Below are 25,604 nucleotides of genomic sequence, written 5' to 3'. Positions count from 1 at the left end.
AAAATAACAAATATTTGCCAAAGGGTAAGGTAGTCTCGTTAATTTATTTTTGAAAAATCTCATTTGATGAGGTTTAATTCGGTTTTTCCTAAGATGATGTAAAAAATTCAAGATAGAGCCCTATTAAACTAACTTGGCAATAATTTATGTTTTTTTTCATCATTAACGGTTAACGGCGGTGTAATAGAACTATGTATGTTTTTGTTTAAAAAAAATTGAAATTTATTTTTGTTCTCGGTTCAAAACTTAATGAAGGTGTTCAATCTAACGATGTCAAACAATCTAACAATATTGACATTGTTTTTGTAAAAAAAAAAAAAAAAAAAAAAAAAAAAACATTATTGACATTGTTAGTTAAGTTATGTCTTGTGGGCAACTGCACTATTTTTTTTTTAAATAAAGAATTGCTTATTTATGTCATGGTACTAAATTTAACATATTTAGTACAATTCCCTAAAAAAAAAACATATTTAGTACAATCATCAAAGGTTGATCCTTAATCTCTAAATCATCACGATAACTAAGTTTTAATTAATTTTAGATATAATATTTATACGAATGAACTTGTTCAAAAAATATTTATATGAATGAAATACTCACTTCATTAACAAATTGCAATTTTTTAGGGATGAAACTTTAACATATTTTACTCTTTTTGTTGAACAATTTAACGATTATATAGTGTTTTTTTTTGTTACAGCGATTATATAGTGTTTGATACAAAGCATAAACTAATGTATTTATTTTAATCAATTAAATTCAACCTAAAAAAAAGTGACGCAATTCAGCTTAAAATTAAGGCTGTCTGATGGTCGAAATAAAGATATTTAAATCACAACTTCGAACTCAATTCCCACCTTTTGACAGTGTGTGTATGGGTTTTTTTTTTTTGGTTACATGTGTGTATGGGTTTCATCCTAAACTCTTTCGAAAAAAAAAAAAAAAAAAAAAAACTCATTCTACTATAGTCTTGATATTTGTTTAAAGACAATTTGACGATCATTGTCACCGCCATATAATAGATAGGATAATATCTCATCAGACTCCTCTATCTCATTATCATAGAACTCTATTAAGATCTCTTTTCCTAGCCACCAAACAAACCTTACACACGAGTAATGAGAATACTATTCAAGTCAACAGTTGCAAGATCTATCACAAATATTACCAATTTTCTTCATGTTGGGAGATAGAGAAAAAGCTTTCCATTAATTATAAGCAAAATATCTGGACATCAGCAACTACCTGCAGAGACAACTTGATATCCATAATTTTAACTACTAATAATGACCCAACTACAACATTCAGGTTCTGATCCAATTGCTTTTGAATAAAAATTAATGTATATTCCAGGCATTGTAGATGTATCTATCAATACATAAATAAGATTTCAACTTGTAGCCGATATCTTTCAACCAAAGACAAATTTGAAGATAAAATATATAGAAAAAAGCCAGCTACGTGGACAGAACACTTTTGAGCAAAAAAGATGCAAGACTACAATCCTCTCAACCATAACTGCATTTGTTTAGCCTCGAAATCTTGAGCAGGTATGATGAACAAGACTTCATTCCATAACTTCATTTGCAGCTTGGAAAACTTGAGCAGAATGCAAGTCCAAGAACAACGGAAAAAGTGGCTTCCCTTATCGAGAAATGAGTATATGTATAAAGTGGCGCAACAAGACTTACACAGGGCTTATATCTACCCGACTTTTGTGTAGTTGAAAAGCTGGTGTTATCCAGCTTCCACAGCTGCATTGTATGCCTGCCCAATTGAAGTATCCCAAACGGGCATCACAATGAGCACAGGACAGCTTTCCCTCCAACGCGCCTTCTTCAACTGAGTGACAAGAAATATATCAGTAAAAAGATATTGTAATTTTTATGCATATTTATGCGCACAGTTCATATCACCAAAGAACCTTATATATATATAGAGGAATCCACTCAAACAATGTAGGAAGTAGAAAACATTCATTAATGCTCCAAGAAAAAATTGGTAATATGCAATTCAAATTCAAAATATTATAAAAGACGGCTCTCATTGTCTTATACTAAATAATGAGAGCATCTTGGACAAATGAACAATGTAAAGTCAAATCCAATGCTTGTTGGAAAAATAGACACATTTTGATATTGTAGTTGAGTGTTCTCTTACCATCTTTCATCCACCGTAGAGGCTCAATAAATATGGACGAACACTCAGATTCATTAGACTTGTTAAAAGGATTGCCACTTTTCCGCTTGTGCCAACCAAAGGATGTCTCACCCTCCCCAGGAATATGATCTACAACATGTTCTTGCAATGCAACAATACGACGGCACTTCTTACAGCGATATGCAGGGCTACGATTATTTTCTACTTTAGTAGCTTCTCCCACCTCTGAAGAAGTTTCAACAGGCATGCCAGGATCTGCACCAAGTTTAGAGCTGTCTATCCTCGACCCTGAGAAATGATTCTCACCTGAAAAAAGGAGATATTTCGTTCCTCATCTGACATAAATTACTAGCTGACGTCCATTTCAATGCCCATAGTACACAATCATCACATTGGCGCAGACTATGCAAAATACCAGAACAGCTACTAGTAGCAACAATTAACTTCTAAATGTTAATTATTAACATTTTAGTCAAGGAAGATTATTTTATCTGGAGAACTAGTACAATTATCAATTTTTAAGGTTTTGTTTGGGAGTTAGGAGGGATACGAAGGGGAAGGCTTTGGAGGGAATGGGAGGAAAGAAAAGTTAGAGGAATCACTCACTTTTATGGGGAGTATTGTTTAAGGAATTGAGATCAAAATACTTAAAAGTAATACTTTTTGGGTTTTAACAGTGTTATGAAGAGAAGTAATGAATATGAAAATTGATTCAAAATCCTCCAAAGCTATTCCCTAATGCACTTTCCTAGTTTCCCAATATGGAGGGTTTTAGTCCAATGAAAGAAAAAAAACTTATGAAAGGTGGCGAGACTAGTCACCCTCCTCCTTCCCTTTACACATTCTTTAATTCTCAAAACGCTCCTCTCCCTTTCCCTCCAAACTCCCAAACATAGCCTAAAAGCTGTTTAAACAACGCATAATACAAGACAAAGTATATTAAAACACATGACACCAAAGCACAAATTTATCTTTTGAATAAATATTAAATAACCCCACCTATTTTTCACTAACACTAAAACTCCTGTGTACAAATCAGTGTTTTCAATCACGAATCGTGGAAAATAGTGTTTGTTCAAACTCTGCTACGCTGCAGTGATATAGTGCCATTAAAGCTGGCTCTTAAACAACACTATGTGCTAAATTAGCGTATTGAGGAACAACAGCGATTTGTTTAAATTACGCTACGCTATAGCCACTATTTGACAACACTAGTACAGATTTGGGAAGGGAAAAAACTCCAACATCTAACATGATTCCTACTTTCAGAAAACTTTTAAAAGGCATGGTGTCTCTTGACTTATTAATAAAAACTAAGAACATGTTGTCTGAAAAGGAGAATAAACAGTGACAAAGTTGACATAAAAAAACATAGGAAGAGAAAAGGTGAGTTTATTTTCAATCTAGTGATGACACATGACATAAAAGTAAAAGGTGTGTGTGAATCATACACCACCAAAACAATACAAGTTGTCACTAAGTGCCACCTATATGATAACATGAGCATGAGGTCCCACAGCATGAAGGAAGTCGTGAAGCTGAAGCCATACCTAGTATTTTTAGACGAAAGCGCTTGTATACAAGGCTAGATTGATCAACCTTGAAACCCATCTCCTCAAACATTTTCAACTATAGGCAATAAAAATAAAATAAACAATATCATAATCCTCATTGTCAAACATAAACATTTTCAGCATACAGAGTGACCTTCATAATACACACCTGCTCTAGAAATCCATCATTGGGGCAAACAAATTCACAGCTCTGCTTTAACGATGCAAGGGCATCTGCGGTAAATGAAAACACACCGAAAAAAGAAGAAGAAAAAAACAACACATAAGTTCAAGATGTATATATCTTCAAATTCATTTTACTAAATATTATAAACAAAAAAGTTCTTCAGCCCATTTTGAAAAGATACTCGTATGAACAACAATCCTAAGCACTATCATAACTTTAATTCATGCTTAAGTAAACTAAAAATCATAGTGAAAAAATAAAAATAAGAAGAAAGGCACTTGCATGTACCAAACGCGAAGTCCCTGAAGACTTTAAACAAAGTATTGATTTCATTTCACACCTTCTAGAGACAAATTTTCGCTTTTCATCAAATAAGCCGTAATAACTGCTGCACTGCAAACAAAAACACAAGTAAAATCCTGTAAGACTGACACTCCTTTCAGATAAACAACTTATTTTGCAGCTTATATCATAAGGACTTATATATACCCGGTTATGAATTAGCTATTTCTATAAGAGAATATAAACTAAAATAAAACTATATTTGTATAACCAATAAGCTGTTTTCAAGGTACCCTGGAGAGCTTATGGAAATAAGCTGAATACAGCTTATGAAAATGGACTTGTTTGGATTGAGTTTTCTGAGCTTATCTACTAACATACGTTTAGTAAAACTGTTTGGGAGAACTTATAAAAACAGATTATGACACTTTCAATAAGCTTTTTTCAACTTATTTCATAAGTTGAAAAAAGCTTATAACATATTCAAAAACAAATTCAATTTTATTTAATGTTTCGCTCTAGTAATAGCTTATACATGATAAGCAATAAGTTAGAAATAAGCTGTATATCCAACCAAGGTCAAATTCATAAGCATGCTTATGTCACTGCGTAGGCTCAAATGAAACAATCCAAAAGAACGCTAAACACAACAACACTCAAAATTGAAACAAAGTAATTTCATTTTAATGAACAAAATTAAAATTGACAGAAACAAGATTAAAGTATGAGAGTGATTAACAGAACCTTCTAGAAACACCGGCGAAACAATGAACCAAAACAGAACCTTCTTTCCTACTCCTCTCAATAAAATCAACACAAACTTGAAGATAATCCAACAAATTTTCACTCTCGGTATCTCTCAGCGGTACAGCCATCCTCACAAGCTTAAAATCTTCACCGGCGTATTCAAGCGAGTAGAGAAGTTTATCCGGGGAGAGAGCGGACTTGGCGGCGGTAGGGACGTCGGAGACATGGAGTTTGGAAATCTCCTTGACAGAGACGGAGAAGGAAGAACGCCATTCGGAGAAGAAGGAGATGGAAGCGGAGCTGAGAACGGAGAGGATGTGGGTGATGTTGTGGGGGACGGTGGTGGTGGTGGTGGTTTGGAGAATTTCGGCGGCGTCGACGATGTTGCTGATGAAGAGGTTCTCACGGATGAGGTGAGGCATCGGAATCGGAACGAAGGATTCGAATTAAATTGGGTTATTCTTCTTCTTCTTCTTCTTCTTCTCTTTGGGGTGAGGCTTAGAGTTAGACCCCACGTATATATATATATTTCTAAGGTTTAAAAATTAATAATGTAGTATTTGAATAAGAAAACAAAGTAAATCACCAATTTCTCCTTGAGAATATTTTTTATTTTAGTATTAAGGTGATATCCTAAATAATATAATAAATTATTTGAATTAATCATTTAAGTGACTATGTCTTCACCACTAACTAATAACTATCAAATCAGCCTCTTTGTATCACAAATAAAAAAAACTATTAAATCAACCTTTTTATTATCCCCAAAATGTAGCTTATATGCTAAAAGGCCGAGGTATGACCTATAATTTGACAAGTATAGTAACTAAAAGGGGGCTGCCTTTGATACTGAAGACCCACAAAAAAATGCATAATGCCTAATTCTTAACAAAAGCTTAAAAGGAATAATAATAAGTGACGATTTTTGAAAAAGATGCCACAGAACTTGATTCTAGACAACAATTCTGGTACAAATGCTTCGTTGAATAACAACTGCAGATGTACACACATGGGATGTTATTTGTATGCTCCACGTCATCAAACAATGAAACAACGGTTGGTAATTAACAACTTTTTGTCAGCCAATCCAATCTCCAGATATCAGCAATCAGGTTGGGTCTAGCATGTCTTGTCTTTGACGAGAGCTCCACACTTCCACATCAGACTATTTATGATTTAGAGATGTGTTTATTTGTAAGACCATTTTTTGTTATTGAGTTAGACAAAATTCAAATTTATTAAAGTATCAGAGAGTCTACGATACTATATATCCAAGGTACTGGTATCATTGCCAAAGATGCAGCTAATAGTTCTCAACAATGGTTTTTCTTCTTCTTCTTCATGTGGTTACGCCAGGAAATTAACTATGTCTCGAGTTGTGGTTTCCTTAACTCTATTATTGAGTGTCTAAGTACTCATACTTCGGTTTTCGGGAACTACTAAAGTAATGAAATGCATAAAGATAAAGGGAAAAATGTGAGTAAAAATGATAGATTGATTGATTGTGCGTTGAAATGAATTTTAGTTTTACAATTGATATTAATTTGACACACCATGCATCCTATTGGCCATGCAGTTTTGCCTAAAAAATCTAGCTCCTCTGAATGTTGTTGTTTGGCTTAACTCGCGGGTAGTGTACTCATTTATTAGTACTTTGTTAGGTCTACATGGTGTCCCATGTTTGGCTTTACTTCCACTTACTTTGCGGCATTTCCAGGTAGCTGGTCCACTTGCCCTAAATACTACTAGTCGCTATGTTTTCAAATTCCATGTTAAATGTCCTAAATTTCATCAAATTACTTCGAATAGCCTTGCACACAACCCCATTTGAATTATTATAAACTGGTAGTATAAATGTTAGTATGGATTAATTTTATGGATAAATATTTTTAGAGGAACCAAAAGTCTAAAGAATATTTTAAAGGGATCAAAATTAAATGTTAGTATATTTAGAAGAACTATTTACTTATTTAACCCTAAATTTAAAAATAAAATAGACATGGAGTGCCAGCCAATAATACAATGTAACGAATGAAGAGCAGGTTGAAGGGAAAATGAGATGGACGGACCATTAATCTCATAATGTAATGTGGTCATTCCCTTGTACGTGTTTAAATGGAATCCTAAAAATACTCCACGTCTCCACAGTACGTGTTTGTGCATATGTTTGTTGTGCACGATTTATCACTTGATTAAGCTGAAAGAGACCTGTGTCATCTCATCCAAGCACTCTTAGGTAATCAATTATGCTTTAGACTTGGCTAGAACAATACTGGTATATATACGTAAATATTTTATCAATATTTCAATAATTTTAATTACCTCCCCTAAAAAAAAAAAATCACCGACTTTAAACATATCAAATCATTTGCTGGAATTATTAAAATAACCTTGACAAACTTCATGTGGTTGAAAATTGAAATCACGAATTGATAGTTAGATGAGACGATAATTGAAACACTTGATGCTAACTGCTATAAATAACTCATAAGAATATTCTACTAAAGACGGATATAGAGTCCAATGTGCATGTTCTCTAAAGATTAGGAACTATCACACATGCCCTATATATTATCTTCTGTCACTCAAATAAATAAAAGTTTACATGTTGAACTCTTGGGGCACGGAGATAATTCCATTACCATTCGATGCTTTGTGTTTGTATCTGTGAATTTGGGAATCTGAATGGTCATGACGCTAAGTACTCTTGAATTCTTCATAATATATTTTGTCAAAAATATATGGAGGCCACATTTCATGCCTCTGAAGTTTCTGAGTGAGCATATTCTTAGATGAGATGAAAGGCATTTCAAAATAATTTTTGGTTCCTCCCAATCTTCATCACATAATTTGTGAAATGTAAAATCCTGAAAACGATACACAGTTGAATAAATTAAATTTGTATGTGTGTAATATGAGAAATGCTGGTGTGCACGACATAAACAGTCGTGTAAATCACACGAGTCATGACATGGCAACAAATTAATGTTTAATTTTTTAACTTCAAAAAAAAAAAAATATTGTTTGACTTTTTGACTTTAAGAAAAAAGAAAAAAAAAACAGTGTTCTCTTTTTCAGAACCACCGTGCTCAACTTTCCCAATCCAAACTTTAATCTACCAAATACTGTGTTTACGGATCGCAGCAGATGAAATCAAGAAAAAGGGTTATAATTTTTCTCAATCCAAACTCATCTTTCTCAATTCAAGATGAAATTGATGAAGGGAAAATTTTAAGGTTTGCTTCAATTCCACTTTTATTCTATTGCAATTACTACATACAAAAGTTTGATTATGGATATCTTGTTCTATTTACTACCTTCTTAGTACTCCATCGGTTTCTCTCTTTTGATTTTCTATGTATTTTCTGAGTTTGTGCATTGTTGTTGATTTTAAAAGGTGTTGAATTTGTCGTTGGTTATAGATGTGGCCAAACCTTATTCAAAAATTTATAGATGTGGCCAAACCTTATTCAAAAATTTATAGATGGAGGACTTTATGTCATCGAAAGTTGTTTCTGGAACTAAAAGGTGCTTGCAGCTTTAATTAGTAGTTATAAGAAAAGAAAACAAGTGTGTATGTTAAGCTGAATTGCTAATTGTTGAAAGCACTTATATGCTATAAGCACTTAAATAGAAATAGCTTATTTTTCCGCGGTCTTCATTTCTAATTGAGGGCTTTAACTTCTTAACAGTGGTTAACCTCTTTGGATTCACTTCATTCCAGGGATTAGGTTCCAAACAGACAATGAACCATTTAAGGTAAGGTAACCTTCACCCCCGCTGCCTCATGCTTATGTCCTTAAGGTAAGGTGTTATGAATTTGAATTCTAAGTTTCATTATCTTGGAATTACTGTGCATTGACAATGTACATTTAAATTGTTATTGAACTACTATTAGAACCTTGCAAAGACATATTGTTTATTTGTCTAGAAAATAATGGCAAGTGTTACAAGTTTGTTCATTTTGTGCTAAATAGGTATTTACCAAGTGGTGTCTTTTGCTCATGTATTTAGAGAGGCGTTTACCAAGTTTGTTCATTTTGTTTTGCTGTTTTGGCTACGAGTATATGACAGCCTCATTGTTGTCCTGCTGCCGTGTGTTGTTGCTGGTCCTGGTGTGTGCAGCTGTGTTCTGGCCTGCTGTGTGCGTCTGATTTTTCAGCTGTTGGGGGGTTTTTTGGTTCTGGTTTTTCCCTCCCTGCGTGGTGTGGATGTGTGTTTTTCTGTTGTTTTGGCTGTGCCAGTTTGGCGCACGTTTTTGTATTTCTGTTTTGGCCGCGAGATTTTGTGCGTCTCGCACAATCTCGACGAGAATAAAATTTTGCTGTTAAAAAAAATGTAAAGGCATATTGCTCTTGTACATGCTAAACAAGTTGTTAATGCAAAGGCACTCATGTGAGTGGCCGTATCAAATTATAATGGTACACAAACCGATACTATGAATTAAGTTCTATTATTTAAGTCACCAAAATCTGAATGACGGGTTCAGTTTGATGGATTGTAAATGGCTGCTACTTAATCAGAGAACAAAGGTATAGAATGAAAAAAAAAAAAAAAAAAGGAAAAAAAAAGCAGAGAACTTATTTATGACAGTCACACAGGACTTGTTTTTGGCATAGTCACAACACTTAGATCCCTCCGTTATCAAAAGGTGTCATGATCTCTAAATTGCAAGACATGTTTCTGTACTGCTAAAGTATATAACAAATACATAACACCACTCTAGGCAGCTAGCACATAACACAATCAAGAGCCTCATCACAAAGTAACAAACATGTCCACTCAAAGAGACATAAATATAAACCTCCAAAATGTGCAAAGAACAAAAGTGGGACTGAAGCTAAATTGTTTCAACACCAATAACATAAAAATCATCCAAATCAAAATATTATAATTCTAACATAAAATAAAGCTAAATAGTTTCTACTACATTCAATAACAGTACAAGCTGTAGATTCCAATTGCCATCCTAACATGTAAAATGTAGTTTCTTAATCACTTAACACTATAAATTTAAATAGTTTCTGCAAGTCTGCAACAATCATCTTCAACTCTCATCTCCCAAAGAAGTGGTTCATTCATGTCCTCATTCTGATGGTTTATCAATCATATGGTGTTGTGCCTACAAAAAACACATAAATGTAAGAATTGCTGATTTATATTAAAACTTGACTAGATCACTAACAGAAAGAAAAGAAGGAACCGATACCTCTAAAAGTTCTGAACATGTAATATTATGATTTATGCTTTGAGAATAGTATGGGACCTGTTAAACATTTATATTGAATCAGATACTTCCATAATATGAATAGAAATGTTCAAACAAAAGTAAAGAGTGCTTGAATTTATTTGGACCTGATTTACTTCAACAAAATATTTTTGATTTGGATTGAAGGGAGCTAAATTTGCTTGAATTCTCTGTTGTGTGCCAATCCCATCAATGATTTGAGATGTAGAAAACTCAGCTTTTTCAGTTTCTTGAAGTCTAGATAGACACAGACCCTGCCACCAAAAATATAAAATTAGACATACATGCTATTACATTTAACTAGAGAAAATAAACTTGAAAATTTTCAAGGTCACCTCTTCTTGGCTAAGATAATTGTTACTCTTATTGTTTCTATTTTGAGTTTTCTTTCTTAAAACCTTCTTTTGCACAATTTGATCAAGTTTAGAAGCTTTCCTTTTTGAGGGAGGACGTCCTTTACTTCGAGTTGTTGCAGGATCAAGAATTTTAGCCATCTGATTTTGAACTAAACTGTCTTCTTCTATAATGACAGAAGAACTTCCTTCACAGTTTAATTCAATTTTCAATTCGTTGATCCGATTCATCACTTTCAATAAATCATCTTCAGTATGTATCCCCACAGAAACAACTTCGTAAAAGGCATCACATGCCTTACCAACTAGTTGCAATTCAACATTTCCATCAAACCCACATTTAATAAGTGTGTGTCTCCGCTTAATATCCTTCCTCCACCTTGACAAAATATAACAAGACGGTACTGACTCAGTTTTACCTGTGAGCTGAAGAACACAAAGGATATGTCTGCATAAAATGCCTTTAAACTCAAATAAGCAGCAAGCACATTGTATTTCGAAGTCTTTCTCATTGAAGATTACCCTGAACCTTGTGTCTTTAAATCTATCATATACCTTTTTACTTTCTATAACGCAAAATGTTGAATTCAAATTCTCCATTCCCTCTAAGAAAGCATTACAGTAAATCATAGAAGCAATTTCAATTTGAAATTCTTTGAATTTTGCATTGGTAAATGCTTTTTGGAATTGAGACTCAAAGCCAAAAAGACTAATACAAGCAATTGTTGTATTAAATGAAACAAAATCAGCCATGCTTTCCTTTTCAATTTTATCTTTCAACGCATTGTCATATTGTTCAACAAATTGCTTCAATGTTGTCTTTGAGCTCACATACCCATCAAAGAATGAATTCATACTTTCACTTCGTTGTGTAGTTGACATTCCAGCCCAAAATGTGTCTCTAACATACACAGGAACCCAACGATATCTCTCATCAAATAGCCCTTTCAACCATTCATTATCATGCAGTTCGTAACATTCAATCATTTTTTTCCACTTCTCCATGAAATCAGATATGCTCGAAGAATCATACACAGCATCATGCAAAAGTAATTTGATAGACTCATAATGAGAATGTCTACCCAACTTTTCCGGAACCTTTTTCATTAAATGCCACAAACACCATCGATGACGAGCTTTTGGAAAGACGTCCTCAATTGCCTTCTTCATTGCTCTATCTTGGTCAGTAATTATGGCATTTGGTGCACGTCCATGCATGCATTCTAACCATGTTTTGAACAACCAGGAAAAGGTTTTCGTATCCTCATTCGACAATAGGGCACAACCTAACAAAACTGATTGACCGTGATGATTGACTCCAACAAAAGGGGCAAAAGGCATGTCATACTTATTTGTTAAATAAGTGGTATCAAAAGTTATGACTTCACCAAAATACTCATAAGCAGCCCTACATCTCGCATCTACCCAGAATACATTTCGCAAACGACTTTTGTCATCCACATCCATCACATAATAAAATTGACTATTTTTCTTTTGCATTCTGACAAAATAGTTTTGAATAGCTTCAGCATCTCCTGTCCCAAGTCGAAGCCGTCTTGCTTTGTCAATGTAATTTCTACAATCTTTTTCTCCAAATGTAAGATTATCATATCCATTTGCTTCAACAACCATAGATCGGAAATTTCTGCTTACATTAATACCAGCTTGATCATTAATATCTAACCTCCTTTTTGTATGAGGGTCCAAATTCTTATTGCATCTAAAATATCTAGATTTTGTCGGGCTTAATCCATGATTATGCTCAAGAGCAACTTTTGTAATTGTAATTTTTCCATCTAAAGACATAGACATATTTACTCTAGCCATACACTGTGCTCTTATGGTAGGATTTGGTTTCAAAAGGTTCTTTGAGTTACTCACATAGCTTCTTGCACGAGTACATCCTAGAGTAAAGTATTTTTTTCCATCCTTTGCATTTTTTGAATTGATTTTAACAGTTCCAAAACCCATACATCTAGCATAGCTCTTGTAATATTTGATAACTTCTTCTTCAGAACTAAATGTCATCCCAATCCTAGGTTCCTCATCTGCTTGAACAATATTTGCTTCTAAATTTTCATCACTGTTTTCATTTATGTGATCAACCTCCTCTTGGACAGAAGAAGTAGATCCCGTTTCCACTAATGCAGCAAATTTTACAAAACACAAACTTAAATCAATCAACTAAATTAACAAGTGGATATAACATGATTTCTAAATATCTAACTAGATTAAAATAATAACAAACCAAATTATTCTTACTTACTTGTGGAATTGAATGTTGAAACAGAGGAATCAAAGTAAAGTGATGTTTGAGGATGGAGATGCAGCGACGATATGTAGTTATAGTTGTGCGGCGAGAACCGTGGCGGTGAATACAAAAGCGGCGATGGTAGAGCAGACAACAACGGCGACGAAACGAGAAAGGTCTGTAGAATTGGTGGTGAGATCAATCAATTAGTGGCGGTGAAATTGCATTTGGCGCTGTAAATGTGGGAGTGATTTGAGTTGCTTTTTTTATACAAAATCATTAAGAATAAAAAAGGAGTGCGCGTGACTTTTACACAAGTCGTGTATTTGTCGTGTGTTGTAAAGTCGTGTGAAATAGCAATACTCGTGTAATATATATATTAATTATTCAATGTATCTAAAAAGATATTTTTTGTTTAAATTAAAAAAAACAATGGTTAACATAACAAACCTCATCAATGATAAGACTTTAAAGTTTGGGACAATATTCAAGCAACTTATCATACCATTAAACATCCATGCCCTTGGAAAATGTTGATAATTGATGATAAGCTCCAAGTATGTTAAATTGTGAAACATGGCAATGCGTTCAAATGTATAGGGAAGCTTCTCCATGAGCTGCAAAGACAAAATATTATAAATTGATCATAAATTCTTTATGAAAGTACTTATTCAAGAGAGACATATATATTGATATTCATACCACGGTTGCACGCAGACGCTCTACGTTTTGAAGCCAATCAAACTCAATATGAATGTCACAGATATTTGCTCTGATCAAATTGGACAAACTTATAACTCGTCCCTCTGAATAAGGTAACTCTACTCGTAAATCATTTGCTCCCAAATCTTGTAGAATGGGACATCCTGATAAAAGCTTCAAAATATATTCATAATATGTGAAAGTGACAACGTCCAAGTAAAGGGCTTTGAGAGATGGAAGATTAACGCATGTAACTTCATTTAAGGTTATCTGTTTCAATTTAAGGATTGACAATGTTTTGCTACTAAAAACAAAAGATGGCAGCGCCATCCGGGAGAAAAGTGAGTGAGAGCTAGAGAAGTCAATGTTGAGGTTCTCAACTCCTCTTTGAATTGCTATATTAACAAATTTGTAGATATCCTCGGAGATATCCCTGCAATCGTAGTAGTTCCAACATTCAAGATGGAAAGAGAGGATGGGTAGAGTGATATCTCGCATGGCCATGAGTGAATATCCAAAATTGCAAAAGGTCAGTGAGTCTGGAAATGGTTCGTCATCCAAGTTGAGGAAGAGTTGTGAGAGCCAAAGTGGTCTCGACCTCTTTGAGAGGATACTTGTGGTGGCGGCATCTTTAATCGAAATAAAGGAAAGAATATAATAAAGAAGTGAATCAGGTAGCGCACTTATTTTGTCTTCTCCTGGAATTGAACAAGGAGAATCACATCAAAACCAAATTTTATCATGGTAATTGAGAATGTAACCATTCAAAAGAATTTGAGAAGAACTCATGATATTGTGACTTAATGTAAGTCACATTTATAACCACAATTTAAAACTAACAATGAAATTCTCATTGGACTGAGTGCACACCTTTTTCGATGAAGAAAATTGTAGAGAGTTGGAATAAGAAAACTTACCGGTACCAGAATTCAAGTTTTCCTTGGCTTGAACCAAGACTTTCTCCCGTTTTAACACATGATGGGTGGTAAGGATTAGTGCATCCCCTATAAAACACAAAGAAAAAACAATGAATTTTCAAAATAGTTGCAGTCCATAAAAACAGTTTATATTCTGCAACGTAAATTAGGGTTTAAAGAGTCTCTTAATAGCAGTCAGTATCAATTCTCACATGCGATCACACAGCTCAAAGTCGTCTCCATTAAAGCAAACGATACAGTCTTCATAACGCTCCTTTTGTCGATCCGAAGGAAAAGGAAATTTTCTCTTCCTTTTCGTGGAAGAAGAGACACTCCCACTGTACTTAAAATTCATCCCAAAAAAAGAGTCCATCTCCATCCCACTCCTTTTTCCAACACCAGTAGTGGCACTCTCAAATATGGAGGTTAGGGTTAGCATGCCTTGTTATGCTTTAAGTTTTGGAAGAATTTTATCATTTAATATTATTTTAATACTATATTTTTAATTCAAATCGAGTTAGATTTAGTTAAAATTTGTGAAGATTGATAAGAATAAGATTTCATTTAAAATTTTAAGTAGGGCAATATTTGATTTTTTTTTTTTAATAAATTAGGGCAATATTTGATGATAAAATAAAGGAAATTATTATTTAATTTACTTTAAAATAGGCTTCCATTCCTTGTAAATTTTCAAGGCTCTAAGAATTGATGAAGGAGTTACCAAAGCAAAACTAGAGGAGCTGTTTAAAAAGGAGTTTCAAGATCCCTTTATTTTTGTGATCAAGAAGAAACAAGCATAGACTTATAATTTAGGATTCTTCCACAAAAATTTAGAATCTTTAAACAAAATATGAATTTTTAAGCGATAAAAACTTAATATTTAGTTTATCCCTTGTTAAAAATAAAAGAAACATTTGAAGAGAGATCTCTATAATGGCTTAATTGATCATTTGGTCCATTAACTTAATTCTTTATTTCGAATTGGTCTTCTAACTATTAAACGTTTCAAAATGGTCATTTATCTTTGTTTTAATCATCAATTTGATCCTATTTTATTAATTTTAAACTCCTTAAAAAGAATACCGTTGGATAAAGGAGATCCATCGGATCTAACGATGTATCACCAACACATAATTTATATTGTTTTCCTCCTCTTCTTCCTCATCTTCATCTTCTTCATATAACCATCGTTAACATTCATGAACCACAAATACAAAAAAACTCATGAATCAAACCCAGCAGCTAACAAACACAAAATCGAATTATATCAATTTATGTAGATATTTTTAAGAGATTTTAAAAATTAAAATAACAAAAATTTAATATCGGATTAAAACACTTTTTTTTTATAGAATCAAATTAAAACACTTAAAATTAAAATTATCATTTTTTAGGGAACTTTTAAAATTATCAATTGTTGTGCCGTAGCTCCATATTTTGCCCATCCTTAAAAAGTTTCACAAAAAAAAAAATATGAATAATCACTTACGTCTCCTCAAAAAATGTGACTTGTGTTTTTAATTTTTATGTGTACCAAAAAAAACGTTATTATGATATATAATGGTGAACAACGACTGTACAAAAAAAAAATGATGAACAACGAATAAGACAACATTCCCTAAAAAAAATAAAAATTAATAAGACGACAGCGTTTGAGGACCTCTCTCTTTTACGGTCATCAAAAGTAGAAGCGAATTTTTTCTTCGTTCCCCACATCACTTTCACCACTGACATTGACATTTGAATCGAGCAGAAGCAGAAGGGCGCAACAAAGATGAGTCGAAACGACTCCAAGTACTTCTCCCCCACGAAGAAGGGTGAAATCCCTGAGCTGAAAGAAGAGCTAATTCTCAATGCAAGGTTACTTTTCCTCATATCCCGATCTATTTTCTCTTTTTTCACTCTTTCCATTTCTCGATCCATCCGATTTCACTTTCTGATCTGGATTTTGTGTTTACAATTCGAGGATGCGTACATCATTTAATTACTGAAAGAGGGGAAACAATTGGGTTTGATTTTGTATTTGTTAGTTGCTGGGTTTGATTCATTATTTTTCTGGGTTTGTGGTTGATGAATGTTGATGATGATTATATGAAGAAGATGAAGATGAGGAAGAATATGAAGAAATCAATATAAATTATGTGTTGGTGATACACTCTTAGATCTAATGGACCTCCTTTATCCAACGGTCTTCTTTTTAAGGATTTTAAAATTAATAAAAAAATGACCAAATTGATGATTAAAACAAAGATAAAGGATCATTTTGAAACGTTTAATAGTTAGGGAACCAATTTAAAATAAAGAATTAAGTTAAGGGACCAAACAATTAATTAAGCCTCTCAATAATGTGCTAAACATGTTGTAAAGAAAGAATTTAAAATTTTAAATAATACACATAAATTTACTTAAAAGTGGAAATCAAAAGTCGTGATGGAAAATATTTTGAAACCAAAACTTGCTAAAAATTATGTACGACTAAAACCCAAATTTGAGGTATTTAGAAATACCGTTGAATGTAGATAGATTCTTAAAATAGGATAAAATTTGAAGTGTTTTATTTTGAGATAAAATAAATAAAAATAATTTGAGGATAAAAATAAAAATTTGTACTGTATTTTTTTTTTAATTTAAAAGTTAAATGTTATGTTTGATGAATAGAATAGAAGTATATATGTATAATTTATTGAAATATTTTTTCTACATAATTTTTTTTTTAGTTTTTTTGACCAAAAACAAATTTGTTTTTTAAATAAAATAAATTGTTGTCTTCGTGAGCTTACTTCAGCTAATATAGACAATAAATAATATATGACGTATCCGAGGTTCGAACCTCGGATACCGCAAGATACCACAAAAAAATAAAACAAATTGTTAAAAACTAACGTGTGAGCATTGATTGTAAAAAAATATGTGAGTATATGAAGGTTCACTTTATAAATAAACAAAATCTGTTTGAGAATCACATTGAAGAAAAAGATTCAAATAGATTTGATACTAATGTGAGCATTGATTGTAAAAAAATACGTGAGTATAAAAAGGTTAACTTTATAAATAAACAAAATCTGTTTGAGAATCACATTGAAGAAAAAGATTCAAATAGATTTGATACTAATGTGAGCATTGATTGTAAAAAAATACGTGAGTATAAAAAGGTTAACTTTATAAATAAACAAAATCTCTTTGAGAATCACATTGAAGAAAAAGATTCAAATAAATTTGATACTAATTTTAAGAAAATAGCACTAATACGAATAGGTTTGACTACAAGGAAATATGTAATGCCGCATAGGTACAACTCACAACAAAAACAAAAGGTATATTCACTTCGGATCAAGCCGGGCTGCCTTTGAGTTTTGGTGACTTTAGGTTTGCCGCTGCAACGCAACTGAGCGAATTCAATGGTACGTGCCTTCTTCACTCGAAAGTTTTTTAGTTTTGAATTGGAATATGTATGAATCAAATTAAATTAATAATTCTCTTGGCAATGAAGGAGTATGGCTATGCTCATCAGAATCAACAAAGCATGAAGGATGCATTAGCATTTGTAAAGGGTGTAGAAGTTGAGTTTGAAGATAAGGGGGATAAGTATGATGAGTTTTTAAACGTGATGAACGATTTCAAGACTCTAAGAATTGATGCAGAAGGTGCCAAAGCAAGACTAGATGAGTTGTTTAAAGAGCATAGACATTTGATTATGAGATTCAACTCCTTAACACTAAAGGGATCTCACTTCACTAAGCATGGTTATGAGACTGAAGAGGAAGAAGACATGGAAATACTTGACAAACTTGAGAAACTAGAGTCAGCACTTCAACTTATTTTAGAAATTTTGGTGATCAAGAAGAAGGAAGCATAGACCTATTAGTTAGGATTCAGTGAGATTATTCATTTACTTTTTGGTTTTACACACGATATGATGTGAATGTTTTAGTTTTCTAGCTTCTTTTTTTTTTTTTTGTTGAAATGCCTTGTAGTTTGGAAATTCATAAAATGTATCTCCATAACTATCTAGAGGCCGTTATTGAATTGAATACATGTGTAAAAAAAAAATACACTGTCAGTGTATACAAATTAAATCCTTAATTATATTAGGACAAGAAGAAACTGGTTGGTATGAAAAGTCTAAGGAAATGTGGTTAGAGTGGGGGATTGCAATACCTCTTTCATGGTCTAAAGTTTTGAAGGGAGAAAACATATAGTTTTTCTCAGCTACGTACAGTTATGATACAGTTAACGCAGACCTCAAAATCGTTAATGTTGCAGCCGCAGTAAAAACCTCGCACTGCAATTTTTCATGAACTAAATTCAAGAATGAACACTCAAATGTAATACATAAATAAATAAAAAGTTGCATTAACTATGAAGGAGTTCACATTTGAATAGAGTTTATTCATAAGTTCCAAGGGTACACAGGAGATAAACCCAAAAAAAAACACAACTAATTTTATAAAAGTTCCACTAGTCCTAAGTACAACTTGTGCTCTACTTTAATCTGTACAAGCCTCTAACTCCAGCACCATCGATCTCAAACTTAAAGAGAGCAATAAAACAAGGGTGGAGGAAAGTGTTTTTCGGTTTGTAAAACACTCGAAGGGACATTTAACAAGAGATGTTGCATATAGCAACATCACATGGCAACTCCCAACAAGCTATATATAGACTTTTGGCTTTGCAAAAGCCATGTTTGGATCACAATGGAGAGATTTTATGTTGTAGTTTTGCTCATGAGTAATGCATTCAAATCTCATCAAAAGATCTTATGATCAATAGCGGCAAGTTAAGACAATAGCAAACATGTGTATTTTCTCTCAAGCCTTGTGAAATGTGCGAGAAGAAACTCCATGCAGGAGTCTGACAAACCCTAAGAAACTTAGCTTTCCATCTGAGTGTCTTATCCAATCTTGGAGTACCACGTGAATAGGTACTGAGGGGCTAAGTCCAAGTTCCTGAAATCAAATTACAAAGCTTAGTAAAAATTTATTATAATAGTGGAAACATATTAGTGATCGCGGGTCTAATTTAAGGTTACAAGGCATTAGAGGAAAGCAGGGGAGAACTCAACATGTTATTCTAAACTAGGATTTGATAACCACTTGCATAATCTCATATACACACTCCACTAAAATGAGTATGTCCATAAAACATGGTTATCAAATCGAGATTCAAATCATGAATCCGAAGACATTTGTTCCGAATCATGAATCAAACTTTATTATGAATTGGAAGATTCATTGTCAATAAAAATGCCATTTTTAAGCTAAAAAACTAGTGACAGAACAAAATTATAGGCTGATAAATCATATATGAACCTCAATAGTTCAAAATTCAAGCCAAATCAAATGGCAGAAGAGTGGTTGGGTATACAAAGTTTACATAAAAAAAGTAGTTGACTACAATAAATTTAGATAGTGATTCATTAGAATAAATTGAGATTCACAATAGTGAAATGGACTTCATCCATAATGAACCGGAATTCAAAATGAGATTCATGTCCAAATCGATATACATTAGAGATTCATATCAATTTAGTATCCAATTATAAGATACAACTCGCATGTAGATACTAATGAGTCATGCATTCAAATCTCATCAAAAGATCTGATGTAAAATGCTCAAGTAATGGTGTATGTACTTTGGTTTAGTTTAAGAACACCATAATCTTAAACCACTAAAATTTAAAGGTAGGTACGTCCTTGATCTTTGTGCACTTTACAAACAAAAAAAAACTTATTTTAGAAGGAAAATTTCTTAGCGATTTATGTGACCTTGAGAACAATTAACTCAATTTGCAGGGAATTGGTTCTAATTCTCCGGGGGGATCAAAAAAAGTAAAATCACAATCGAAAGTATATTAGTCAAAATGGTATTACGCAAGAAGCATACCGAGGCAAGCTCTTCGATCATAATTGGCCTATTTCCATCCTTTTCAAACAGCTCGTAGGCACGCCTTGCATGTTGCTCCCAAGTGTCCATTCCCTCCAGTTGATGGACACTTATAGCAGCAGCGCAAAATTCCTCAAAATCTAATTTTCGATACTGGATTGAGCTAACCTGCAACATGTAAAAGTAACAGTTCAGTTTCCAAGGAAGCAAACAACTTTAGTTGAAGCTTGAAATGAAAAGTTAAAATCCCTCATAGACTTACCATGTTCGCATAATCTAAGACCCGTGAATCCTTCGAGGCATCAGTGGCGCTTCTTAAAACAGCCTGCAAATTAAAATGTTAACAGCTTGAAAGTTATTTGGCAAAAAAATACATAAACTTTCGACATGTACTGACCGTCTTGAAGTTCTGCATAGAGATTAGCCCACTTTTGTTTGGCCCTAATAGAGTAAATTGTTCTCTGAGATATGCTAGCTGCACTAATGTCAATGTCTTTGCAAGAGCCTGCCAAAAATGACAAAACTTTAATACATATTATCACCACAAAATGACAGGAAAGTACAAAAACTTGCACTTGCACTCAACTTGTCAACTAATAATGTAATTAATAATGAGATATAAAGATGGCTTGGTGGTTGGGATTGGGGAGTGGAGCGATAAGGAGGTTAAGGGTTTGATCCCCACCCTCAGCATAAAAACTAACAATACTAACATTTTCCGTTTCAAAAATAATTAATGTAATTAATAAATGCTCATTATCATGTTCATACTACAAGATCAAACAGATGAGATCTCTAAAAATCCCCCCCCTCCCTCTGTCACTAATTATCTCAATTTTTCCGTTCGGAAGGGCATGTTAAAACCTACTCAAGTTTCCGCCAAGTTTAGCAATCAAATTTCTTTCTTCTCATTTCCTCCTCTTCAGCGACAGAACCAGGAAAAATTGTAAGGGGGGCAAAAATTTAAAACAAGTTAAGCATAATCAACAAGAGCTAAATAAACAAATCACTTCAAAAAATAGTTGCATAAACAATGATAGTACATACCCCTAATGCTGATTTGCGTAAAGAAGACGAGCATATGTAAGTTTTGATGAGCTTGTGGATTATCATGTCAAATGGTATCTTTATGTCCTCTAAGTGATTCACCAGCCACGGATGACCTAACCATAAAATCAAGCTATAAGCAAAAAAGTTCGTAGGATTACAACAAGAGAATTTTAGTACCACGACAATCAATGTGAAGTGGAACACATACTGAGAGCCTGAGCAGCGGTTAGTCTTTTACGGTAATCTTTATTCAACAGCCTTTTTACAAAATCTTTTGCATCAGCCGATAAAGAAGGCCAGGGAGCTTCATCGAAACTTGGATCTGCCTTAAGGACAGCCCGAAATATGCCAGATTCAGTCCTGGCCCAAAAAGGACGGCTTCCACATAACAGAATATAAGCAATTACACCGATGCTCCACATATCTGCTTCAGTCCCATAAGATCTATGCAAAACTTCAGGTGCAACGTAATAAGCACTTCCAACAATATCATTCAATCTCTCATCTGCAAAAACTGCTGATTGTTACCACTTGTCGTTTAACTTTATGTTAAAAATTGGAGAAAATTAATATGGTGTAGGCAATAGGCCAGACCTGGCTTTACATAATCAGAGAGTCCAAAGTCAATGGCCTTCAATGTAGAATTTTCATCCTCAGAACTAAAAAGAAAATTCTGTAGCAGAAAACAAACCTTGATTAAGAGCAAAACAATATAACATGACCAGATGAAAGAGAGTAAATAATTCTAGTTAAAAAAATCTGAGCTGCAATATCATTTTTTTATGAAATAACTTTTGTCATTCAGAATGGTTCATTAATTTATAAAGAATGACAACATAACAATAAACACAAATTGCATGCATACACCCAGTAACTCCTTGAAAATATTAAACATGAAGTGATAATACAAAATATTGAAAACCCAAACTTAATGAAATTGCCATTAGGAGCATCACCAAAAGCGTAATAACAAGATTCCAAACAAGTTAGGAGCTCATGCTGATCAAGTCATCTAAATTTATTAGGTTTGTAAAAAATATCGGAAAATAACGATGTCATTATTTCTAGTTAATCCCAAAGGCAAAAAATATCTGAAATTTTTTCCCAGCTAAGCATTAACTAGCTTATTGAACTACAAGTAGCATTGACCGTTTTGCAAGACGTGTCTATAAAAGAAACGGCGCAGAAACAATATAGGGCAGAGTGTGGTTTTGTGCGAGAATGATGGGAGAGCAACACGTTGTAATTAAATGGAAAGAAAATGAGCATGCCACGTGTACCATGAAATTTTAGTTTTATTAATATAAAAAGATTACCTCTGGCTTGAGATCGCGGTGTACAACACCCTGTAGATGACAGTAAGCTACCACACTTAATATCTGAATCAAAACAACTCTGGCATCCTCTTCCGGGTACTTTCCACCCCTATAGATCACAATGAAATATCAACTGATCAGAATGTCTCCAATGACAGCAATGGTAAAATAATGAAGCCAGAAAATCTACTTTTAGTTTCTTCCAACTTTGCGGCACGGAAAAATAAAAGTTGGAGTAATTTTTTACCTGGAAAGAATCTTATCTAACAATTCGCCTCCTTTGCATAATCTGTATAGTATAAGATATAGTGAAACGTTAGCTCCAAATACAATTTTCATTTTCCTGCTTAATTAATACAATATCTCCAAAAGATCAATATTACAATATCTATTTCTTTGGAAGTATACTCAAAATATAAGGAAAATCATTGGTTAACTTAAAAAATAACGCTCAATTATCATTCCTATGCACTTTGAACGTGACTTAACTGAAGCAACAAATCAAAGCTTCGGTCAATGTCACATTGGCACTGAAGAATTATAAGGGTAACTAGTGAGGTCGCAATATAAGGGTAACTAGAACTTACTCCATAACTACATAAACATTTTCTTCGTCTTCGTAAGCTTCGTAGAATTGTACCAAATTCTTATGCCCAGTTAGAGCTCGCAATATCTTCACTTCTCTTCTTACATCCTCTATAGCAATTGCTGTTGTCATCTGCCAACATTGCCCAAATATATAAAAACAAAGAGCACATAGCGTATTTAATAATGAACAGCCATAGATGAACATTGATCATTACAATAAATTTTCATAAGACTGAGATGAAAACAAATCCAATAATTACATCATGTAATCTATCAAAAAATACCACAACCACATATCTATCAGTTTCAAGATTTTTCCAAGTAAAGCTGGATTCATCAACGATAACAAACCCGTAATAGTTAACAACTCTATTAAAAGAGACATAAAATAAATCACAGAAAAAACCATTCCAACAAAAATTCAAAAAACTGTTTTCTTCCAAAAACCTCAATCCATGTAAGTGATAGATTATGAACCAAAAATCTAAAAATTGCTTCTTCTAACACTTCCACGACATGATTTCACAGAACACCTAGATCACAAATCATACACAAAACCCAATTTGAAACAAAATATATTAAAAAAAGTGTTAAAAACAAAACAAAAATTGAAATAATGAAGCAAACAAAAAAAAAGATGAAATTAGACCTTAGATTTAGGAATGACTTTAACAGCAACATCAAGACCCTTAAAGCTTCCTTTTTTACCCTTAGCAGAGCAAGTATAACCAAAATGGCCACGACCCACTTCTTGTCCAAGCTCAAAATTCGTCACAAAATGCTTAGAAAATCCAAAACTCTTATCCAACCCAACTTCACACTCACTCCCTTCAGGTATAGTAGCTTCATTAGGCTTCACAGAGCCGTGTCTTCTAGCTAGCAGTGCTCGAATGTGCTTTGCCGGTGAAGGCGGAGGAAAGGGTCGCTTGAAGATCCGAAGAGGGGTTCGCAGAGGGGTTGAATTTGAACTCACAGTTGAATTTGCAGGTGAATTTTTGAAGAAACTTGGTAATGGACTTGGACTAAAAAATGGAAACTTTGATGATGATTTAGTTGGTGCATGATGATGATGAGAGCTTGATGGTGGTGGTGGAAGTTGAAGAATTTCTTCATTTGTTGAATTTTCTCTTTCTCTTTCTCTTTCTCTACGTGACGTTTCAATGGGTTTTCCATGACAGAGTCCCATGAAGCACCCAATGAGAAAAAGATGAGATTTTTAAGATCAATTCAAGGTTTGAAAGATGAATTAGATTAAGTACTCAAAAGGGTCACTAGGGTTATCAATTTTCAAGAGAAAAGATCAAAACTTGCATCAAAATTGAGAAATCTGAGAAGGGTTTTGAATTGTGTTTATGGAAAATATATAAGAAAGGAAATGAACTTATTTAGCTAAGAAACTTATCTTAGAATTGAATTTGTAGCTAGAATAGGGAAGGAATATTACGAAGGTGAAATAAAAATGAAAACTTAGGTTAAAAAAATGAAATTAAATTAAAAATTGTGAGAGGAATGAGAAGGAGTGAGAAGAGAGAAAAAGGATGGGAAAGTGAGGCAAAGATGCTTAGCAGAGTCTGCAAGAGAAAAGGAAAAGAAACCAATCTCTCTTTCCTTTATTCTGCTTTTTGTTAAGAGTGTCTTTTTTTTTTGTTTAATTTTAATAATGTTTTATATATTGTAGGTTGTTTTGTGAGTTTTGTGTACAGAAAAACACTTTATTGGAGAGGGTAGTGTTGGTTTCTTCTCTAACAATAATAGTGAGTGGGGTTGGTTTTGGATCCTTCCAGCCTGTCCTTATTGTGATCCCAAAAAAAATTGAATTAAAAGGGTATTCAACATTATTCAATATTCATTTTCATATGATATGAGAGGAAAGGAATGTAAGTATTCAGTTAAGAAATTCAGACTGTGTATTTTTATTTTCTAAGTCTTCTTGAAGTTTGACCCTCTTTTCTTAACCTCACAAAGATTGTCTTTTTCTGCTTTGTATTTTGTGTTTTTTAGTTTTTTTCATGGTGGGTCTATTTTGCAACCAATGAGTGAAATGAGATCTGAGAAGTGAAAACATTTTTTGTTGAAGGAATGGAGATTAAAGCTGAAAGCACTGTGACAACAATTAGGTGATCTGTCTTTGATTATGTTTTTTTTTTCTTTCATTGATGTGTCAGAGACAGATTGTATCCTTTTGAGTCTTGATGAAATTTTAATTGTTGGAGTATTTCTTATTTTGAACATTAAAAATATGTAAGAAGCAACAAATGGAATGTTCTTAGCCGAGAAGGAGAAATGCCAGAAACTAATGAGTAGTAGTTATAGAGCATGACAGCCTACACATAGTTTATTTTTAATGGGAAATGTTATCCCGTGCCC

General features: G+C 33.3%; 3 protein-coding genes and 1 long non-coding RNA gene across 6 annotated transcripts; 1 reads left to right on the top strand and 3 right to left on the bottom strand.

Annotated features, from left to right (window-relative positions):
* Positions 1 to 1,284: 1,284 nt before the first annotated feature.
* Positions 1,285 to 5,453, bottom strand: LOC11414799 (dual specificity protein phosphatase 12). The gene is made up of 6 exons (XM_003624920.4): positions 4,927 to 5,453; positions 4,241 to 4,293; positions 3,883 to 3,947; positions 3,711 to 3,789; positions 2,161 to 2,466; positions 1,285 to 1,842 (listed from the first exon to the last, which is right to left on the bottom strand). Exons 1-6 carry the CDS (start codon positions 5,349 to 5,351, stop codon positions 1,688 to 1,690), a joined length of 1,083 nt encoding a protein of 360 aa, XP_003624968.2. The 5' UTR covers positions 5,352 to 5,453; the 3' UTR covers positions 1,285 to 1,687.
* Positions 5,454 to 7,952: 2,499 nt separating this feature from the next.
* Positions 7,953 to 9,353, top strand: LOC11433792 (uncharacterized). 2 transcript variants are annotated; one of them, XR_003006702.2, is made up of 3 exons: positions 7,953 to 8,165; positions 8,622 to 8,733; positions 8,907 to 8,937. It is a non-coding gene; the product is annotated as an uncharacterized lncRNA (long non-coding RNA). The 2 variants fall into 2 exon arrangements; XR_005643230.1 differs by having other exon boundaries at positions 7,955 to 8,165; positions 8,622 to 8,688; positions 8,907 to 9,353.
* Positions 9,354 to 9,692: 339 nt separating this feature from the next.
* On the bottom strand, positions 9,693 to 14,839 carry LOC112416708 (protein FAR-RED IMPAIRED RESPONSE 1). The gene is made up of 8 exons (XM_039828003.1): positions 14,659 to 14,839; positions 14,401 to 14,487; positions 13,484 to 14,181; positions 13,232 to 13,398; positions 10,513 to 12,700; positions 10,285 to 10,431; positions 10,139 to 10,195; positions 9,693 to 10,051 (listed from the first exon to the last, which is right to left on the bottom strand). The coding sequence occupies exons 1-8, from the start codon at positions 14,837 to 14,839 to the stop codon at positions 10,016 to 10,018; spliced, it is 3,561 nt and encodes a 1,186-aa protein (XP_039683937.1). The 3' UTR covers positions 9,693 to 10,015.
* A 3,887-nt stretch (positions 14,840 to 18,726) lies between these two features.
* LOC11413303 (CDPK-related kinase 7) lies at positions 18,727 to 24,889 on the bottom strand. Of its 2 annotated transcripts, none has more exons than XM_024770344.2 (11): positions 23,887 to 24,889; positions 23,237 to 23,367; positions 22,897 to 22,938; positions 22,650 to 22,758; positions 21,928 to 22,006; positions 21,542 to 21,847; positions 21,331 to 21,446; positions 20,681 to 20,788; positions 20,546 to 20,608; positions 20,284 to 20,451; positions 18,727 to 19,346 (listed from the first exon to the last, which is right to left on the bottom strand). In XM_024770344.2, the coding sequence occupies exons 1-11, from the start codon at positions 24,421 to 24,423 to the stop codon at positions 19,209 to 19,211; spliced, it is 1,797 nt and encodes a 598-aa protein (XP_024626112.1). In that variant the 5' UTR covers positions 24,424 to 24,889; the 3' UTR covers positions 18,727 to 19,208. The 2 variants fall into 2 exon arrangements, with proteins under 2 accessions (XP_024626112.1, XP_003624963.1); XM_003624915.4 differs by having other exon boundaries at positions 18,734 to 19,346; positions 21,542 to 21,838; positions 23,887 to 24,887.
* Between the last annotated feature and the right edge of the window lie 715 nt (positions 24,890 to 25,604).

The sequence above is a fragment of the Medicago truncatula genome, chromosome 7 (assembly GCF_003473485.1).
Source record: "Medicago truncatula cultivar Jemalong A17 chromosome 7, MtrunA17r5.0-ANR, whole genome shotgun sequence".
In the NCBI taxonomy this organism is placed as follows: domain Eukaryota; kingdom Viridiplantae; phylum Streptophyta; class Magnoliopsida; order Fabales; family Fabaceae; genus Medicago; species Medicago truncatula.
Note: the sequence above shows the minus strand (reverse complement) of the source record. Positions and strands in the feature narration are given on the sequence as shown.

What these genes read in the sequence shown, in the direction of transcription:
- LOC11414799 (XM_003624920.4), bottom strand. Translation starts at nt 5,351, where the DNA reads ATGCCTCACCTCATCCGTGAGAACCTCTTCATCAGCAACATCGTCGAC. An exon ending in ATGATGGATTTCTAGAGCAG is followed by an intron (nt 3,790 to 3,882) that starts GTGTGTATTATG and finishes TATTGCCTATAG; the next exon opens with TTGAAAATGTTTGAGGAGAT. An exon ending in CTTTCGTCTAAAAATACTAG is followed by an intron (nt 2,467 to 3,710) that starts GTATGGCTTCAG and finishes TCCTTTTTTCAG; the next exon opens with GTGAGAATCATTTCTCAGGG.
- LOC112416708 (XM_039828003.1), bottom strand. Translation starts at nt 14,839, where the DNA reads ATGCTAACCCTAACCTCCATATTTGAGAGTGCCACTACTGGTGTTGGA. An exon ending in AAACTTGAATTCTGGTACCG is followed by an intron (nt 14,182 to 14,400) that starts GTAAGTTTTCTT and finishes GTTCAATTCCAG; the next exon opens with GAGAAGACAAAATAAGTGCG. An exon ending in ATTATCTTAGCCAAGAAGAG is followed by an intron (nt 10,432 to 10,512) that starts GTGACCTTGAAA and finishes TTTTGGTGGCAG; the next exon opens with GGTCTGTGTCTATCTAGACT.
- LOC11413303 (XM_024770344.2), bottom strand. Translation starts at nt 24,423, where the DNA reads ATGGGACTCTGTCATGGAAAACCCATTGAAACGTCACGTAGAGAAAGA. An exon ending in CTCTGATTATGTAAAGCCAG is followed by an intron (nt 21,848 to 21,927) that starts GTCTGGCCTATT and finishes AACAATCAGCAG; the next exon opens with TTTTTGCAGATGAGAGATTG. An exon ending in TCTTAGATTATGCGAACATG is followed by an intron (nt 20,452 to 20,545) that starts GTAAGTCTATGA and finishes TACATGTTGCAG; the next exon opens with GTTAGCTCAATCCAGTATCG.